At 34.7% G+C, this 16,763-nt stretch overlaps 2 protein-coding genes across 4 annotated transcripts; one reads left to right on the top strand and one right to left on the bottom strand.

Moving 5' to 3' along the window:
- Window positions 1-311: 311 nt before the first annotated feature.
- LOC147552768 (Pentatricopeptide repeat (PPR-like) superfamily protein) lies at window positions 312-4,481 on the top strand. Its single transcript, XM_086672187.1, has 2 exons — window positions 312-2,733; window positions 2,866-4,481. Exon 1 carries the CDS (start codon window positions 395-397, stop codon window positions 2,408-2,410), a length of 2,016 nt encoding a protein of 671 aa, XP_086528313.1. The 5' UTR covers window positions 312-394; the 3' UTR covers window positions 2,411-2,733; window positions 2,866-4,481.
- Window positions 4,482-5,388: 907 nt separating this feature from the next.
- On the bottom strand, window positions 5,389-12,325 carry LOC147552767 (uncharacterized). Of its 3 annotated transcripts, XM_086666133.1 has the most exons (14): window positions 11,824-12,325; window positions 10,881-10,939; window positions 10,400-10,505; window positions 9,951-10,060; window positions 9,781-9,849; window positions 9,025-9,612; window positions 8,391-8,923; window positions 7,941-8,005; window positions 7,602-7,681; window positions 7,099-7,203; window positions 6,766-6,905; window positions 6,545-6,673; window positions 6,160-6,312; window positions 5,389-5,823 (listed from the first exon to the last, which is right to left on the bottom strand). In XM_086666133.1, exons 1-14 carry the CDS (start codon window positions 12,017-12,019, stop codon window positions 5,667-5,669), a joined length of 2,490 nt encoding a protein of 829 aa, XP_086522259.1. In that variant the 5' UTR covers window positions 12,020-12,325; the 3' UTR covers window positions 5,389-5,666. The 3 variants fall into 3 exon arrangements, with proteins under 3 accessions (XP_086522259.1, XP_086522261.1, XP_086522260.1); XM_086666135.1 differs by lacking the exon at window positions 9,951-10,060 and having other exon boundaries at window positions 11,824-12,213; XM_086666134.1 differs by lacking the exons at window positions 10,400-10,505; window positions 10,881-10,939 and having other exon boundaries at window positions 11,824-12,273.
- Between the last annotated feature and the right edge of the window lie 4,438 nt (window positions 12,326-16,763).

Raw genomic sequence — 16,763 nt, 5'->3', positions numbered from 1 at the left:
GGTGGTGAAGAATAAAAACCAAATGATTAGTTTGGATGATGATGACGACAACGACAAAGACGATGATGTTGCATAATTAATTATGCATTGGGAATCCGCGGGATGAAAAGACATGAACTGACATAATATAAGGGTAATTTTGGAACATAAAATCTGACTTTAACCGTCTTTTGACGGTAAAGGTAAAAAGGGGACTATCTGTGTACTTTTTGATAAATTAGGGGGCTACATGGAAAGCTGGTCATAAACTAGGGAGCCATTTGAGAATTAACCAAACTAAAAATCGGTTCAACCCTGGATGGTCCAACCGAATTTACCACGGTAAAAGGGGTTTGCGGCCTAGCGCGCCAGTAAAACTGCCCTAGTTCATCCTCCGGATAAAACCGTCTACTCTATGCCAACTTCTCCTAAATCACATTCAATTTTACTCATCTCTATCATTCGTCTGAACCGTAGTTTCTCCAAATCTGCTACTACCCATTCTTCAATTCTACTCAGAACGCCCGAAAATGGCAACGACAACAAATACCCATCACAGAAAACTCAAAATTTCACCACTTCCAGAGGAATTGAAGCTTTATTGGAGAATTTTGAAACCACCCATTCAAATGAATCCATTTTTTGTTCTTCTTTCTTCTCAAGACAATTCAAATTCTGTACAAAAATGGGTTTTATTCTTGAAGGAAAACAACTTCATTCACTCTCTTTGAAGTTGGGATTTCTTGAAAAACAATATGTTCAAACCCAATTGCTTAATTTTTATGTAAAATGTAAGACCTTTACTGATGCTTGTTTATTGTTTGATGAAATTCCTAAAAGAAATGTGGTTCCTTGGAACATAATGATTTGTGGGTTAGTTGAGATTTCTCATAATACTCACTGGAATGCAAACCCAAGTATGTTTTATTTCAGGAAAATGTTGGTTGATAAGGTTAAGCCTGATTATATAACTTTTATTGGTTTGCTTGGGAATTCAATTGAATTAAATAACATTGAGTTTGGAAAGCAATTACATTGTTTTATAACTAAGTTAGGATTTAATTCAAATCATATAGTTGGTAGTGTTCTTGTTGATTTCTATGGAAAAAATGGTTTAATAGAAGATGCATGGAAGGTGTTTGATAGAATTCTATCAAGAGATTTGGTGTTGTGGAATGTCATGGTTTCTTGCTATGTCTTGAATGGTTTTGGAAAGAAGGCAATGGAAGTATTTGATTTGATGAGATTTGAAGGATTAAAAGGAGATGGATTTACTTTTAGTAGTTTGCTCAGTTGTTGTGGGATTTTAAAATCTATTCATTTGGGTAAGCAAATTCATGGCATTATTATGAAATTATCTCTTGATTTCGATGTTCTTGTCTCTTCTTCACTAGTTGATATGTACGCGAAAAATGTGAATCTTCGGGAAGCTCGGGACGTTTTTGATGGGATGGTCACTGTAAATATTGTATCTTGGACTACTTTGATTGTGGGTTATGGACAAAATGGAGATGGTAAGGAAGCCATGAAACTTCTAAGGCAAATGATTCAAAGAGGTTTTAACCCTGATGAACTAACATTATCTAGCATTTTAAGCTCTTCTGCAAATTTGGCTGCCATTAATGAAGTTACTCAAGTTCATAATCTTGCAACAAAAAATGGGTCAGAAACCTTTTTATCGATTGGAAATGCTCTGATAAATGCATATTACAAATGTGGAAGTGTTTATTCAGCATCTCAATCTTTCAATTTGATAAGAAACCCAAATATTTTTACATGGACATCAATGATTTGTGCTTTTGCATTTCATGGTTTTTCTAAACAAGCTTTAGAAATATTTGATGAAATGTTATCTAAAGGTGTAAAACCAGATGGGGTTGCATTTCTTGGAGTTCTCTCTGCTTGTAGTCATGGTGGATTAGTAAATGAAGGACTAAAGTATTTTACTTCAATGATAGAAGAACACAAAATTATGCCCGACTGTGAACATTATTCTTCTCTGATTGATCTTCTTGGCAGAGCTGGTTACTTGAAGAAAGCTTATGAGATCATCGAAAACTTACCAGATGAACCAAGTGGAGATGTTTTATGCGCATTTCTTGGTGCTTGTAAAGCTCATGGGTATCTAGAGCTGGTAGAAATGGTGGAAGAGAAGCTATTGAAGATGGAACCAAATGAGAGTGGAAATTATACTTTGTTGTCTAATATTTATGCATATGAAGGGAGTTGGATTGAAGTGGGAAGAGTGAGAAAATTGATGAGAAATGTTTGTTATGATAATAAGGTGGTTGGTTGTAGTTGGATAGAAATTGGTGGAGAAGTTCATACATTTGTATCAAGTGATAAATCACATCAAAAAACTTCGGAGATTTATGTTGTTTTGGAAATGCTGGTTAGAGTAATGAAGGAAGAAAGCGTTGGGTCATATTGAAACACCATGAGTCATGGAGAAAAACCAACTTGGATATCATGGCTAAATAGTTAATGAATTTGATGAACCAGTCCAAGCAAAACCACTTTGTTAGATTGTCTATGTTAGGGTGTGGCCTCGAGGGCGGGCAGCTTATGAGCCATTACAAAGGTTGTGCAGCGCTTCCGTTCAAAGGCGTATTAGATTAATTCTTACCTCTTTCGGTGGAATTAAGATGGACGCGAGACCTTTGTAGGTTGCAGTGAGTCCTTACCTCTTTGTGGATAATTGCAGTGAGACCTTTGGGCGTATCATCAATTTTATGAGCAACTTTATCTTTATAAGTGTTGTATATTATCATCTCTTGCTCAACTTACCTAGTTTTTGTGTCCTAGTCCTATAATTGTGGTATTCCAAGTATATATATATACACACTTTTTGCTCAACTTTATCTTTATGTATTCATTCTGCTTTAGGTGCTGCCCCGAGATATCAAATGACGTGTTTTGAACTCCCTAAAAAGGTTCAACATGTTATTACATCCTGCAGGGGGTTTTTGGTGGGAGAAAATAAAGGCGTGGTCGGCTTCTAAACCAAAATCCAAAAGTGGCTTGGGCTTTAGAAATATACACTTTGAAAATGTGGCTACAATGTCTAAACAGGTATGGAGGTCCAAAACTAATCCTACATCCTTTTGTGCTCCATTTCTTAATGCCAAGTACTGGACTCCAAGGTCATCTCTAACCTCCTTCAAATTCTTCTTTGATTCTGGAAAGGTTTTAAAAGAAAGTTTAAGCTGGTTGAATATCTTACATTTTGTGAAGTGGGAGATGAATCTCTAATGAATATTTGGACTCAAAATTGGATACCAGGTCACAATCATTCAGATTCATTACAAAGGAGAGGAGGTTACGGTTACAATGGTACAATAACTGATAAAGTCAGAAAGTAAATGCGATTTGGATATCATATGTTAGTTTTTTTTTGTTGAAATGGATATCATATGTTAGGTATTTCGTATATCCTTAGCTAATAGAATTACCGTCTCGCTATTAGATATTAGATAATGGTACCAATAACATGCATTGGTCTCTTATAATGACAGGTAAGTTCTCAGTTTCCTCTCTATACAAATGCCGTACAGAGTATCAAACGGTTGAATTGGAAGGTCCATCTTACTGGAAATTACTATGACATTTGCCGTTGACTCCAAGGGTGAAGTTATTCTTATGGAAAGCTACTTTCGACATCCTGCCTTTAGCTTCTGTTTTGACCAAGTGGATTCCTTCAGACAACACCTTGTGTGATACGCAAGAGGAAACGTGGAATCATCTGTTTGGTCTCTGTCCTAAACTGGAACACTCTGTTTTTCTCTACCGTGTGCTATCTGAATTGATTCTCATGCTCTACACTCCTTTACGGATTGGTTTACTAATGTAGGATTATGGACCAGTGTAGTCCAAACGATGAATTATCTTTCTCGGCACAAGTAGTGGTTGTTCTTTGGTATGTCTGGAAGAGTAGGTGTGATAAGATGTGTGGGAATCAAGAAGTGAATATTCATAGGCTCCAACACATCATTATCCAGTTTCTTCAGCTACTTAGACAAAGGCTTCCTGTTTCTTCTACTCCTACTAATCAGTTTCGACATAATTGGGAAAGACCTCCTCCTATGCTTTTGAAGATACATTTCGATGTCTCTTTCAAGACAGTTACGAAGGTGTCTACTATAGCCTCTGTTGTTCATGACTATACAGGTGAATGTAGAAAAATTTATCCTACATTTCACTCCATCAGTAGACGAAGGAGAAGCTTTGGCGGCACTCACAATAATACTTTGGGCCAAAGCTAATAGAATACGAAGGATTATCTTGGAAGGAGATTCGTAGAAAGTGATAGATCAGCTAAACAAGAAGCAGTCGCAAGCCCATTGGACTTGTAAATGTGTCATTGACAAAATCTTATACCTGTGTGTTTACTTTGATTCTATTTCATTTAGTTTTGTGCATAGATCAACAAATATTGCAAGAGATACTCTAGCTAAGTCTTGTAGCCGAATAGTGCAATTTTGGTAAAAAAATTATTTTTTCGACGCTGTCCTGAGGAAACAAAAATATTTCCAGTGTAAAAAAATTGGGTTGAAATAAAACTTTGGGTCGAACACGGGGTTCTTCCCATCCTTGGAAGAGAGAGGAAGATGGTGGTCGCGGTAGTGGGAGGAATTAGATTTTCCCACCCAAAATTCTAAATACCATTATAGGCAATGCCTTTTTTTTTGTTATAGGCAAGCTCGCTAAAGGCAAGCCCACGACTCTTTAAGTCAAATTTGACTTAATCAACCTTCCACCTCAAGCAAATCCTAAATCCTCACATGAAAATGAAAACACATGTTTCTCCTTTTGATCCTGAATCCAATTCAAATCTTGATACAACACCACCTCAACGGCTTTCTCTTCGTGCATTCGTAATGGAGATTATTTGTGTAATTTTTCTTATGATGTTCATTGTGAATTGCTTCAATGTAAAGAAAGAAACTGAGAATATTGCTACTGAAGATTAGCCATAGAAAGTAGAGAGAGGGAGAAGAGGAAGAAGAAAATACAAATTACATTGATTTTACTAAGTTTAGGAACTGCTTATATTTTTTTTCGTTGAGAAGGAACTGCCAATGTAAAAACTCATTCCTTTAATAATCAACCTAGTTTTTGTAAATATACACATGTAGACTACATTCTCAAAGGTTGCTTTAGGTCCCTATTATCTTACACCAAAAAGCATATTACAAAAATAACTTCTTGTCTTTCAACAAAAAAAAAAAAGAACTTCTTGTCCACTTTTAACATTTGGAAACCATTTTTCTTTATTTTAGTATTCTCCAACATCCTAAGAATTTCTCATACAATGATATAAAATAAATGTACACAACTACCATTTCCCCATATACTCATGACATCAAATGCATAGTAAAGCTCAACTTATATAGTAGTTTAGCTACACACTTTGAATAGTAAATATCTTTCTTCTACCAAGTTCTATTCAATTCCACAGTATTCAACACTACTCTATATTAATCTCTAGAAATATATAGATTTATATAATATTAGCTGACCTGAAAAATACTATTAAGCAGTGAGGTTTTATAAACAAAAGTTTCTCTTCCGAAAAAAAAAGTATGTACACTTTTAATATTTACCATATGATCTAACTTACTACTGTAATCACAAAACCGCTAAATCTAATTTGCCTTGATTCTTTTTCGGGACCATTGGATTTCTTTTTATGGAGCTCTTTGGGATGAATCTCGTCTCGTTAACTCATAAGTTGGAGCAGAAACCCTTTGTTCTTCGTTATTTACAGTTGCAGTACCAGAAGAAGTAGAAACTTTTGCACAGAGGAAGAAAAAAGAGGATGTATATATACTGACATGCCACATACTGCAGAAAAGAAGACATAATTCTCATAAATCGGTTAGAAATCTAACACAAGCGAATAATTCATAAGGTTTTCATAACAATAGCTATAACAATCACATGGCAACAAGGAAGAGAGAACTATGGCAACCGAAAACGACATTTATTCCGTTATACTGCTCTTCTTTTATGACAATATATATACATGTGTACGACTATCCCAGTCTCTAATTATGTGAGTTTCGATATGATTCACAAGTAATATTGCAAGTTTGAGATTTCGTTTATTATATAAGTTATGGAAAGTAATAGAATTCTTATAACTCGAACGAAATAAAAACAAACAGAGTGAGGAAATACCTATGCCAAAACCAGTAATTCTGAGTGGTTTCTAGCTTCCAACTTACTCCAGCCATGAATAATGCAACAAAACCAGCAAGCAGAAAACCCCAACGGAAACGATTGTATAATATCTTCACAATTTTAAGCAATCCTGCTTTAAAATCATATTGTCTGCAACAAAAAGAAATTTTAGTCATGATGAGGTTTTCTCGAAACAAGGTATTGTTGAAAAACGTGAAAAATAAAATGTTCATTAAAATATTTTCAACGACTAAGTGACCAAATGCGACATTTTGTAGAAAACGTTAATGGTGGATGACCATTACTGAGAATGTTGTTATTTCTGTGACAATGGTTGTTTCTATAACATAGTTAGAAATTTTAAAGGGTAGTAACACATTACCTTTCAAGAATATTCGAACATAACCATGTTGAACACGAATGTGACCTAATTTTCGAAGAGTACTCGATCAACCATCCAATAAGAAGACCTATAGCCCCAATGGATATAACAATGCCGATATTGCTTGACCTGCAAAGTTAAGAAAAAAGTTATTTAAGACTCTAGAAATTAAGGATTTCAGAGTATCATTAATACTAAGATAAATTTTCGAACAATAGTACCTTGTTGCTCCAGTCTGAGCCAAGAGAGCCGTCAGGATCGATACACAAGTGTGGATTACCCTTTTGTTACCTTCACTGATAGTCGCTAGATAAACAAATGTACTCACCACAGCTATGAAGGAAAGCCAAAAGTCCATAAACTGATACAAGATCAAGTTTCGGGTTCAGACCTCTCAAAAAGTGATTCGATCTAAAACTTCAAATGCTTCAGATTTCGTGACAAACTATTTTTACCGAAAGGGCACATTCCCGTAATCTAGAATCTTGACATTTGCCAAGTTTAACATATAACGAAACCAACTAGTTAAAAAAACATCTGATCATCCTCTATACCTGTAAAGTGTGAAAAGAGAGAACACACCAAGTGCCGACATCACATGCATGATACAGTGCGCTTGAAATTCCGCTACTTGTGTACAGAATCCATTCTGCAAATGCCTGCCCGTAACAGTAGTAATTGCATATGCCATGAGATAATTGTTACTTTTGTGATATAAGTAATTGAACAAAATAAAATTCTCAAAACGTTGCGGTGTTTTCATTTGAAACATAAAAGAATTAGAGAAACTACAAGTGAGCCCTGTCAGGTTGAGTTCGAAATAGAATATTGTCATTTCGTGGGAATATGTCGACATTAGCCATTTTCAGTGTTGAAGTTTATTTGCGCGAGAAAAGAACGAAACAAATGAATAAACAGCAACTAAAAATGAGTTTCAATGGACAGTCGAGATATGTCAAGTTAATAGTATGATAGTAACTCGTATACGTAAAAGTTTCTTGAATACTTCACAACTTAAGGTCATATATTGATCTTTAATGAATGTTTGAATTTTTACCTTTTGCCTAAGAGCCCAAAATGCTGGAAGTAAAGCTGCCGCATTTGATGCAATGAGAGCAATTGATTGCTGTATATGCTCTAAAAACATATTTCATCACAACTGACATCAGATACTAGATAAGAGAGTAAACTTTGGAGGTTTATACTAGTTTGGAGATAGAACTACAGAAAAGAGTTGCTCAAGACCATCCATCAAACTAGAGCTATTGTAAGTTGCTTTCCAGCCCTAACTACTTCGACCTCTAAAAGTTGGTGAATATTAAGACACTATATCTTGATTTCTAGAACAGCTTTAGGGTTCAGAGATGATTCCTTAAAAATCCTGAAATCTTAATACCTTTGGGTGATACAATTTCGATACTGCAATCAATTCCTCCGTGGGTCCGGTCACAGGAGCAGTAGCTGGCATAAGAAACACTACAGGTTAGTAGCAATAGATAGAGTTTGATGCCAAAGTAACCCGTTTCAAAGGAACTCTTTTCTCTTGACAAAGAACTTCTATGAAAGAGTTGATATCGATAAGAAGTCCCTTATTTTCATCTAGAGAAAACCAACAGATATTTCGAGAACCAGTGTCTTTAGATGGTAGAGGTCAGCCGTGATTGAATCATAATGATTTTAAAAAAAATCAATTTTGGAAAAAATGGGTTATGTCCAAAGATAAGTTGGAAATGGGTTACATGTGCATGAAAACAAACTTGTCTTGTACCAATATTAGTTTGAAGTCAACATGAATAGAAAGTAACAATACGTGCTTTCAATAAGACACATGGGATAGATATTTGACCTGTACATCGACAATCCAGTTGAATCCATAACTCTTCGGCATTCTCCATGATTAAAGCATTGGTTTGGGCAACTCTCGAGAGAAATTGACATAGTCGTTTGATCATGGGACTGATTTCCATTAAGTATCGGATGCCTCACTCCAAATGACCAAGTACCTTCTCTAGGATATATTATATAAAAGCTGACCTTTTTATCACTTGAATCATACACTTTGAAGTAATTATTGTTTTTGTTAGAACTGTTAGCATTTGCAGAATAGTCAGTCCACAATTCAAGAGATGGATATCCTCCAGATCTCGAATAAATTTCATAATCCATTTTTGTATTTGATTTTAGTTGGATGTGTATAGTTCCTCCATTCGCACCACGAGGAATGTCGAGAGAAAAGTAAGTCCACGTAAAGTTCTCCCCGAGGGATGAATTGCTTAATAGGGGCTCCAAAGGGAAGTCAAATGAGCCGCCAGAGATCTTGTCAGTAATTGGCAAGTAGTATAACTCGAAAGGGTCATTTGGATTTTTCCTTAGAAATCCCTGCAGAAATCATTCTAAGGTAGTTAATATAACCTCATCTCTGCAAGAACAGTTTTAACCAACCATTGAACATAGAGAAAATGTGTAAGCAACCAATCTACCTGCAGATTATAAACTTGAGAAGTACAATTGACTCCAGCCTTGCCTGCAGGACATTCAAGCACTTGCAAATCCAAGGAATAACAGAGATCGTCACGGGATTTGTTCTCTTGAGATGATTTATTTACTTCTGTCTGATTAATGGGTAGAAAAGCTACATACCATCGACCAGTCTTCGGGAATGGGACGATCAAAGGGGTTTCACTAATTTCATTAGTGTAATCATATAAAGTAACTGACGGTATAGACCCACGTCTAGCATAAAGCATCAGACTTCCATAAATATTATCGGCCTTATTTGTAGCTGTGTTTGTTGTTGTAATCGTCAACTGGTTTGCCAATCCCAATATGTCGAAAGAGTAGACTTTCGGTTCATTGTAACCATGGCAAGATGTGCCATTAGTAGTTCTGCAAGTATTAACTTTGTATATAACACCATCTGAACGATTGTTCAGGTTAATCTTACCATCAGACTGAACACAAGAAAGTGAATCAATTGTCTGGTTGCAATAGGGACCCCAAGTTGTTGAGGTTGAGCATCCTTTGGCAGTAAAATTAGCACTAAATGAATATTCTGTCCCTCGAGAAATCTGCAATATCATTAGATACCTAATTTTTGAATTTATGAACCTAAAAATATTTCATATCTGCTCCTAATTTGGAGGATAGGAAAAGTGCATAAAAAAGAAACAAAAACGAGGAAGACTAATATGAACAAAAATATTGCAGCTATGTTATTTTTCATCGTTACGATATACCATCTTCGATTGTGTCCTTGTAGGTCCAATGCCGTTGAATAGTCCAACATACATGACTCCGGGAGAAATCTGCATCAGAAAACAAGAAAATCATTACGACTCTCAATGCCTACACATGTGATCCACAATTGTATTCAGGCTTATCATTAGCTCAAAGTGGTAACAATAACCTGCTCATTGGTCAAAGACAACATTGTATGTTTCGACAAAAGATGGCATTGTTCTCCTTTTGTATCATTTCTTATCCCACCGATAGAATCATTGGTGAGAGGACCTAACACTACAACAACAGAAACATCTCTCTAAGCTGCATCCCATCATTAGATAATTTGATCACAATCAAGAAATGGCGAGATTAACGTGCAACAATACCAACTTAAAATTGTTCTAAACAAAGAGCAATCGCTAGCGTAGTTATGATGTAGAGGTTAAGTGGAACAAAGAGGACGAATAGTCTTGTCCTGATTACAAAATTATCTCTTCATAATTCATTTACGAAAAAATTGTATGAGGTATTGAGGTAAAACACAAATTGCTAAACTTTACATAATCTATAATTGAGAAACTGCCCACAAAAATTAAGATTTTATACAGAAAGAAGTCAGGAGTTGACTTTTACCTAAATTATCTAAAGAACTAGTGGAAGCATCCGGAAGAGGAAGACTCCCATCTCGAAAGCAAATAATGAGCAACGAACGTTTCGGGAGTTTTCCTACGCTTTTGTCCTGCACATAATGCAAATCATGAACTATGGGAGATAGAAACTTCGGAACATATGAAATGGTTTTGGTGTCGGAGGTAGTGTTGGTGGTTGAGGGATGGTATTGTGGTGGTGGTGGAGGGTATCGATGGTGCCGTAGTGATGGATGGATGGTGGTGGAAGTGCGCTGGTGGTGGTGGTGATAAGAGAAAAAAACATAATCCTGATCATTAAGAAAGCATTTTGCAAAAGCTATGAAAATGTTACTTCTGCTTTTTAGAGAGAAGGCATTTATCTTGTTTCAAGGCTTCATGCTAATCCATCCGCCTCTGCAGTGTGTAATAGGAACTCCTAGAGTAGAGCACTAACGTAAAATCTTACTCGTAAAAAGCATACTCACAGTGTGCGCGTCCAAATCTATGCTCAAAGAAATTGAAGAGAACGAAGGTGCCAAAGCAACTGATCAGAGGGCATATTCATCAAATCAGTAAGTGGTTTTAGTAAGAGCTTAGTTGATCATAATGATATTTCAAATCGAAAGAACTTATAACCCTACTGGAGTGTTACCTAAGAGTGACAATGCCAAAGTCAATGAATAAAGATTCAATAAACAGATACAGGGAGGAACAATATCATTTTCATCGCATTGTTTTCTTTACTTACAAACTGAAAATGAATTTTAGAACTTAAACCCATGAAGTAATCTAGAAAAAAATAAAATCCCTCCTCAAAAGATTACAATAAGAAATTCAACTATTTGAGCATAACAAAAACTGTCTATTACTACTATAACTTCCTCGAGATAATGTTTCATTTTCACCACTTCCCACTCACTAGACATCAAAAAATCGAACTCGGAAAAGATTTAGTAAAACCCCAAAGATTAAGTTAAACAAATTACACAAATCCTTCCCCAAGTACTATCAAAACCTAAAAAATTGAGCAAACTAGCAACTAAACTTAATCCTATAGATTTCTTTAAACAATGGTAAGTTTTGACCATTACCCATTATTAAACAGTACCAAATTGTTTAAAGAACAAATAAGTAGTAAGATGCAATAAGAACCAAGTCAACTAAGATTCCTATAAAATTATATAATTCTAAAAGACATTAATGCTTCAACAGAGACAAATACTTTCTCAAAAATGAATCAATTCTTCTGATTCCTAATTAAGAAAAAAAAAATCAAATTTTGAGATCAACCCATGAACAAACACAGATTACTTTCTTAAAATTAAGGTTATAAACATATTATCAAGTCAACTAATAAGAAAATGAACAAAACTCTCAAGTCCAAAGGGGGTTTAAGCTACAAAAAACAAATAATTAAGTTTTACTGACCTCTTAAGTAACTCCAATCATAGGGTTTAAGCTTTGATTTAGGGTAACTAAAGCTTGAAATTGTGAATGAATTAATCGAACTTGAATCATCATAGGAAGAACAATCAAAGGGTAAGCATAAAAATGACAAAAAGAAGAGAGACAAAATTTTCTCAATAGGACCCAGAGATGGATTCCCCTTCATGATTCTTCTCATCACTCAGATATCCTAAAGAAATTAGATAAATGGAATTTCAAAATCAAAATCATAAATGGGTACTTATTGATTTGAGAAAAAAGAGAAATCCCAAGACTATAAAAGACAAGTTTTGAGCTAAATAGAGGTTTTTAGAGAGAGAAAATAACCCTCTTTCTCCCTCAAAAATCACAGTTTTAGTAGCAAAAAAACACAGGGGAGATAATTTCCGACGGTTTCGTGTAATTTTGAGATTCAAAGAAAAAACATTAATCGTCAAGATTGAATTTTTTTTTTTTCTTTAATCGTGTGGATGTTGACTTTACTGACCCGGATTGTTGACTAAGGAGTCAACTATGAAGACTTTTCTTGTTTGCTAATTATAGTAATTAGGTTGTCAAATTACTAAAGTGGAATTTTAATTAATTCAAATTACTAAAGTGGAATTCTAATTAATTCTAACAAGGAGTCTAACTACGAAAACTTTTCTGATTCATTTACATGGATTTAGCTCTCAAGTTTCTGTCAACAATCCTTGGTTGAAGTGGTAAAAAGTTTAGTCTTCCACTTTAAAATTTAAAAGTTCGAAACGTTGACAATTAAAAGAAAAGTAATGTATCAACAAAAAAAAAGTAATGGGATGAACTAAAGGCGTCCAATTTCTTGTTACAAGGCCCGCTGCAGCAAAAAAATGTAAAGAAGTGCATTTAACAAAGATGGGATGTCTTTAGCAAAGTAAGGGTGTCTTTAGAACTTTAATGACTTAAGAATGAAATACAAGCCCAGCTCTATAAGTAGCCTATTACAAGTTTGGAAGTGTTAGGAGGACTTAAGTTTGTGGTTATTCAATTCAAAATTACATGTCAACAGTTGGTCGCCCAAGTGGTTTCAAGGTGTTGACATAAACTCCAGAAAGTTCTGGAGGTCTCAAGTTCGAATCCTAGAGAAGGTGGATGATGGAGACCATCAAGACGGGCCTCACGACCGAACTAGTTAGAGGGCCTCATGGCCGAGTCCGTTAGGGTTAGAGTTTAGGAGTTTCCATGTTTTAGTATTTCCTACTAAGTCTAGGTTTAGAAGTTTCTATGTTTGAGTATCTTTGATATTTAGGAATCCTAATTTGAGTCTATCTAGAAGTTTCTAAGTTCCTATAAAAGGAAGTCAGGTCTGTCCTTGTTATGCAGATCAGTGATTATTATCAACCAAGTTTATTATTAATCAAGTTATTAATCAAGTTTATTGTTTATCGTTATTTTATCGGTTTTATTTCGTTAACTTAGTTTATTAACAATGGTGGATTCCATTACTTTTACGCTTCCGCAACAATCTACATCAGTGGAATCTTTAGTTATTTGAATTGAATTAAGATTATTAGATTATAAATAATGTAGTTGGACTTTAGGCAATTGTCTAGTTGGGTTATAGGCCCGGTCTTGTTTGAGTTTGAGTGGGCGGTTATCGAACTTATCACATCTATGATGTATCAATGCAAAATGTAACGACTTCTCTTCAGGGGTGGTAGTTTGTTTAGTCTACCATAGTCTTTCTATGGTAAATTTTGTTATTTGGGCCTATGGAGTGTTGGTGTGGCACTTATACCATGTAAAATTTTTAAACATTTAAGTTAAAACCAAAAAGTAAATAGAAAAATTCTAAGTATTGTATTCTTGGACTCTTGGTTATGAGAACACTCCTTGAGCACGTGGGACTTCTGTCATCTGAGACTTTTGGATAAAACCTTATTTCAATTATTTTGTCAAGGAACCTGAATTTGTGATAATGTACCTGTAGATTGGATCATATTCCCATTTCGGATACTTTGGTTAAGTTGAATACAAGAAGAAGATACTAGCTAGTTGAAATCCCATATTTTTGGGTTAGGGTTGTTGAAATCCTATATTGGAAAAGGTTAAAGCAAAGATCTAGACTGAGTTCATAATGTTGTGTATTAGCTTTCTACAATATTGAGCCTTTTGGGTCACTTAACTTTTTAAGTTGGCGTAAACGATTAGCTAATGTAATGGTAGAGATTAGAGCAAGTCCAATCCCAGCCTGTCTTAGGCCGAAAAAACCACTTTTTCACCTAAACTTATTTGCCTCAGCTCAACCTCTAAAATTCAGCTCCAGCCCCAGTCTCTCTTGAGGCCGAAAAATTTGTTCATGTGGGAAACGCGTGTGTGGACTTTTAGTTGGTGTGCAAAGAAAGTGTGTGATTTTATGTATATATAAAACACGTGTTTGAACTATTTTCGAAATAATATTTTCTTTTTCAAGGTTGAAAAATTATTCGGGGACCGTCGTTTGGTGGGATACATTTTAATTATTAATATTTAAGTTTTTCTAGAATTTTAAAAAGAATTAAAACTAATTAAAATTACAAAATTATTATTTACATTAAAAAAATAAAAAAAATAAAAAATTTGAGAAGATCCTAGCCGTTGGATGAAATCCAACGGCTAGGATCACCCCCAACATGACCGTTGGGACTCCCCAACGGTCATGTTGGGGAGCCTTCAGTCGCCCCTAACATTAGGGGCGACTGAAGGAGGAGCCCCAGCCTCCGCTCCAAGCGGCTGGGCTTGGAGCGGGTGGCTGAGGCTGGACTTGCTCTTATTAGTCTCATGTAAACAAGCTAGTTTTGGTGGAATGGTAAAAGATTCCTTATGTAAGTCTCAAATGGGTCAATTAAGAGTCTGTGAAAACAATGACAACCGACTACCACCGTTAATAACTTATTTCTCTTCTGACCTCAAACCGTGAACTCTAAACCTTATAATTCGACCCCATAATATATAATATCAAAACAAAAGAACTTATTCTTCATTTACTTGGTTCAATTTTTATTATTTGGGGGACTTGTTAGCCCCATTCCTCAATTAATATGAGGTAATATATTCATAAATATCTCTCATACTCTACATAGACTATGGAAACCACACCTCACAGACTCTATATAGTTGAGGTTGCACTTTAGTGATTAAAAAACCCCTATCTAGCTTTCATGATTCTCCACACGAGGGGGTTTTGACTGCTTTTTGTGTTTATTTTTCTTCTTTACTATTGGTTGTCTAAAGTTCAAGTTGCAAAATTTACATGATCATTAAAAAGCCCCTCCAACTTTTATTTCTTCAAAATAGTTCTTAATTGCATTTAGTGACACTTAATTAATTAATGTGGATCATCATTAGTAGCTAAGCATCTTGTTCTCTTTCTAGGACAAGACCACCTTATTACATGGATGGTTGAAGTTCTTTGTTCAACTTGAGAAAACCAAAAAGGAAACAAATACTGCATTTTAGCTAGCTAGCAAACTTTTTGAAGAGTTTTGATCAATGGAAAGTTTGAAACTACATAAAGAAATATAGAAAATGAAATACATACTTTGTTAGGTCATTTTGTTCCTTATCAATAAAATGTTACCACTCTACTCATATAAAGGTAATACTCTACTAATATATATGTGTTTGTGTGTGTGTGTTCTAGACTCATTCATATTAAAAAAATGAAAAAAGAAGAATCAAATTGGTTTAAAATGTATACAAATTAACACACATTAAAATGAGCAAGTCCTCTGATTTTGTGATTTATCGGTGAGTTTGGTTGTTTATCGTTAGTGACCAAAATATTTTTCAAATCACTTGACTAATTAGTTTCTTTGTCTAAATTACTTTGTCAAGATTCATAATCCTTTTATGACTTTGTGTTTTCTTATGATAATTAAAGTGTGGGCACTTGACAATAATGGAGCCATACGTGCATCACTTAATTATTAAATTATAGATGATATAACAATGTAAAAAAGAAGGAATATGGAATTTCCAAAGAACGATAATGAATACTTTTTAAACTAGAATCCAAGTAGAAGAAGAAGAAAAATTGTAGTGCTTCGCCCGACAGCTTTTTGCTCACTCATTTTTTGGCTTATAAAAGCTGCATATATTACTTATATTAGTCAAATCATGTTGCCTTGTATTTCTAGTTATCTACTTGATCGTCTAAGTTGTGATGACGCCAATCACGCTAATATAAGTATATTCAGTTTAACTCTCACACTAATGACCCCGAGAAAGGACTAACTTGTGTTTCTCTTGTGACATCGCTCGCCATTACTGACACTTCGATATTGTGTTTGTTACATCTGATTTGTGTTTTTGCTAATTATATGAGACTTATTAGGATTTTCCAAAAACAAGGCTTATAGGGCTTAGTCAAAAAAGTGAGTGTTGATTGATTAGTTGGGTTCTCTGATAATCAATTTAATAATCTATCTTTTAATCCCTCACTCCACTATGCAAATGTTTAAGTTGATTCTGTTTAGTTTTCATTTTTTTTTCTCAGTCGTCCGATTAGAAGAAGAAAAGGGTTTAGATTCATCAAAAACGGGTAGTTGAGTGTAAGTGAATACTCGATAATGAAAAGGAAAAAAAAAGGTTTTTCCTTTGTACGGAAACAAAATTTTATTATTTGTTTATTTTTGGACAATTTTATTCGGTCCTAATAATCCTTTTTTGTGTTCATTTTTATGGGATGCTCTCTCCCTGTAGGTTTCATTTTGGTGTCTCTTTCTCAAAAATCTAAGTCCCTTTCAGATTGGGGTTTGATCCTTTTATTTCATTTTCCAATGGATTTAATAAAAAGAACAAATCTAATTAGTCAAATCTATTAGGGTATATGAAACACTAAGAATAAGGTACCAATAGTTACAATCAAAATCAAAATAAAGCTTAAACATATGCCGGAGTCGTGGTAGAGAAAATTGTTTTGA

The sequence above is a fragment of the Eschscholzia californica genome, unplaced genomic scaffold (genome assembly GCF_041429995.1).
Source record: "Eschscholzia californica isolate CP2 unplaced genomic scaffold, dmEscCali1.0.p SCAF_3, whole genome shotgun sequence".
Classification (NCBI taxonomy): Eukaryota; Viridiplantae; Streptophyta; class Magnoliopsida; order Ranunculales; family Papaveraceae; genus Eschscholzia; species Eschscholzia californica.
The sequence above is the reverse complement of the archived record's forward strand: the minus strand, read 5'-3'. Positions and strand labels throughout refer to the sequence as shown.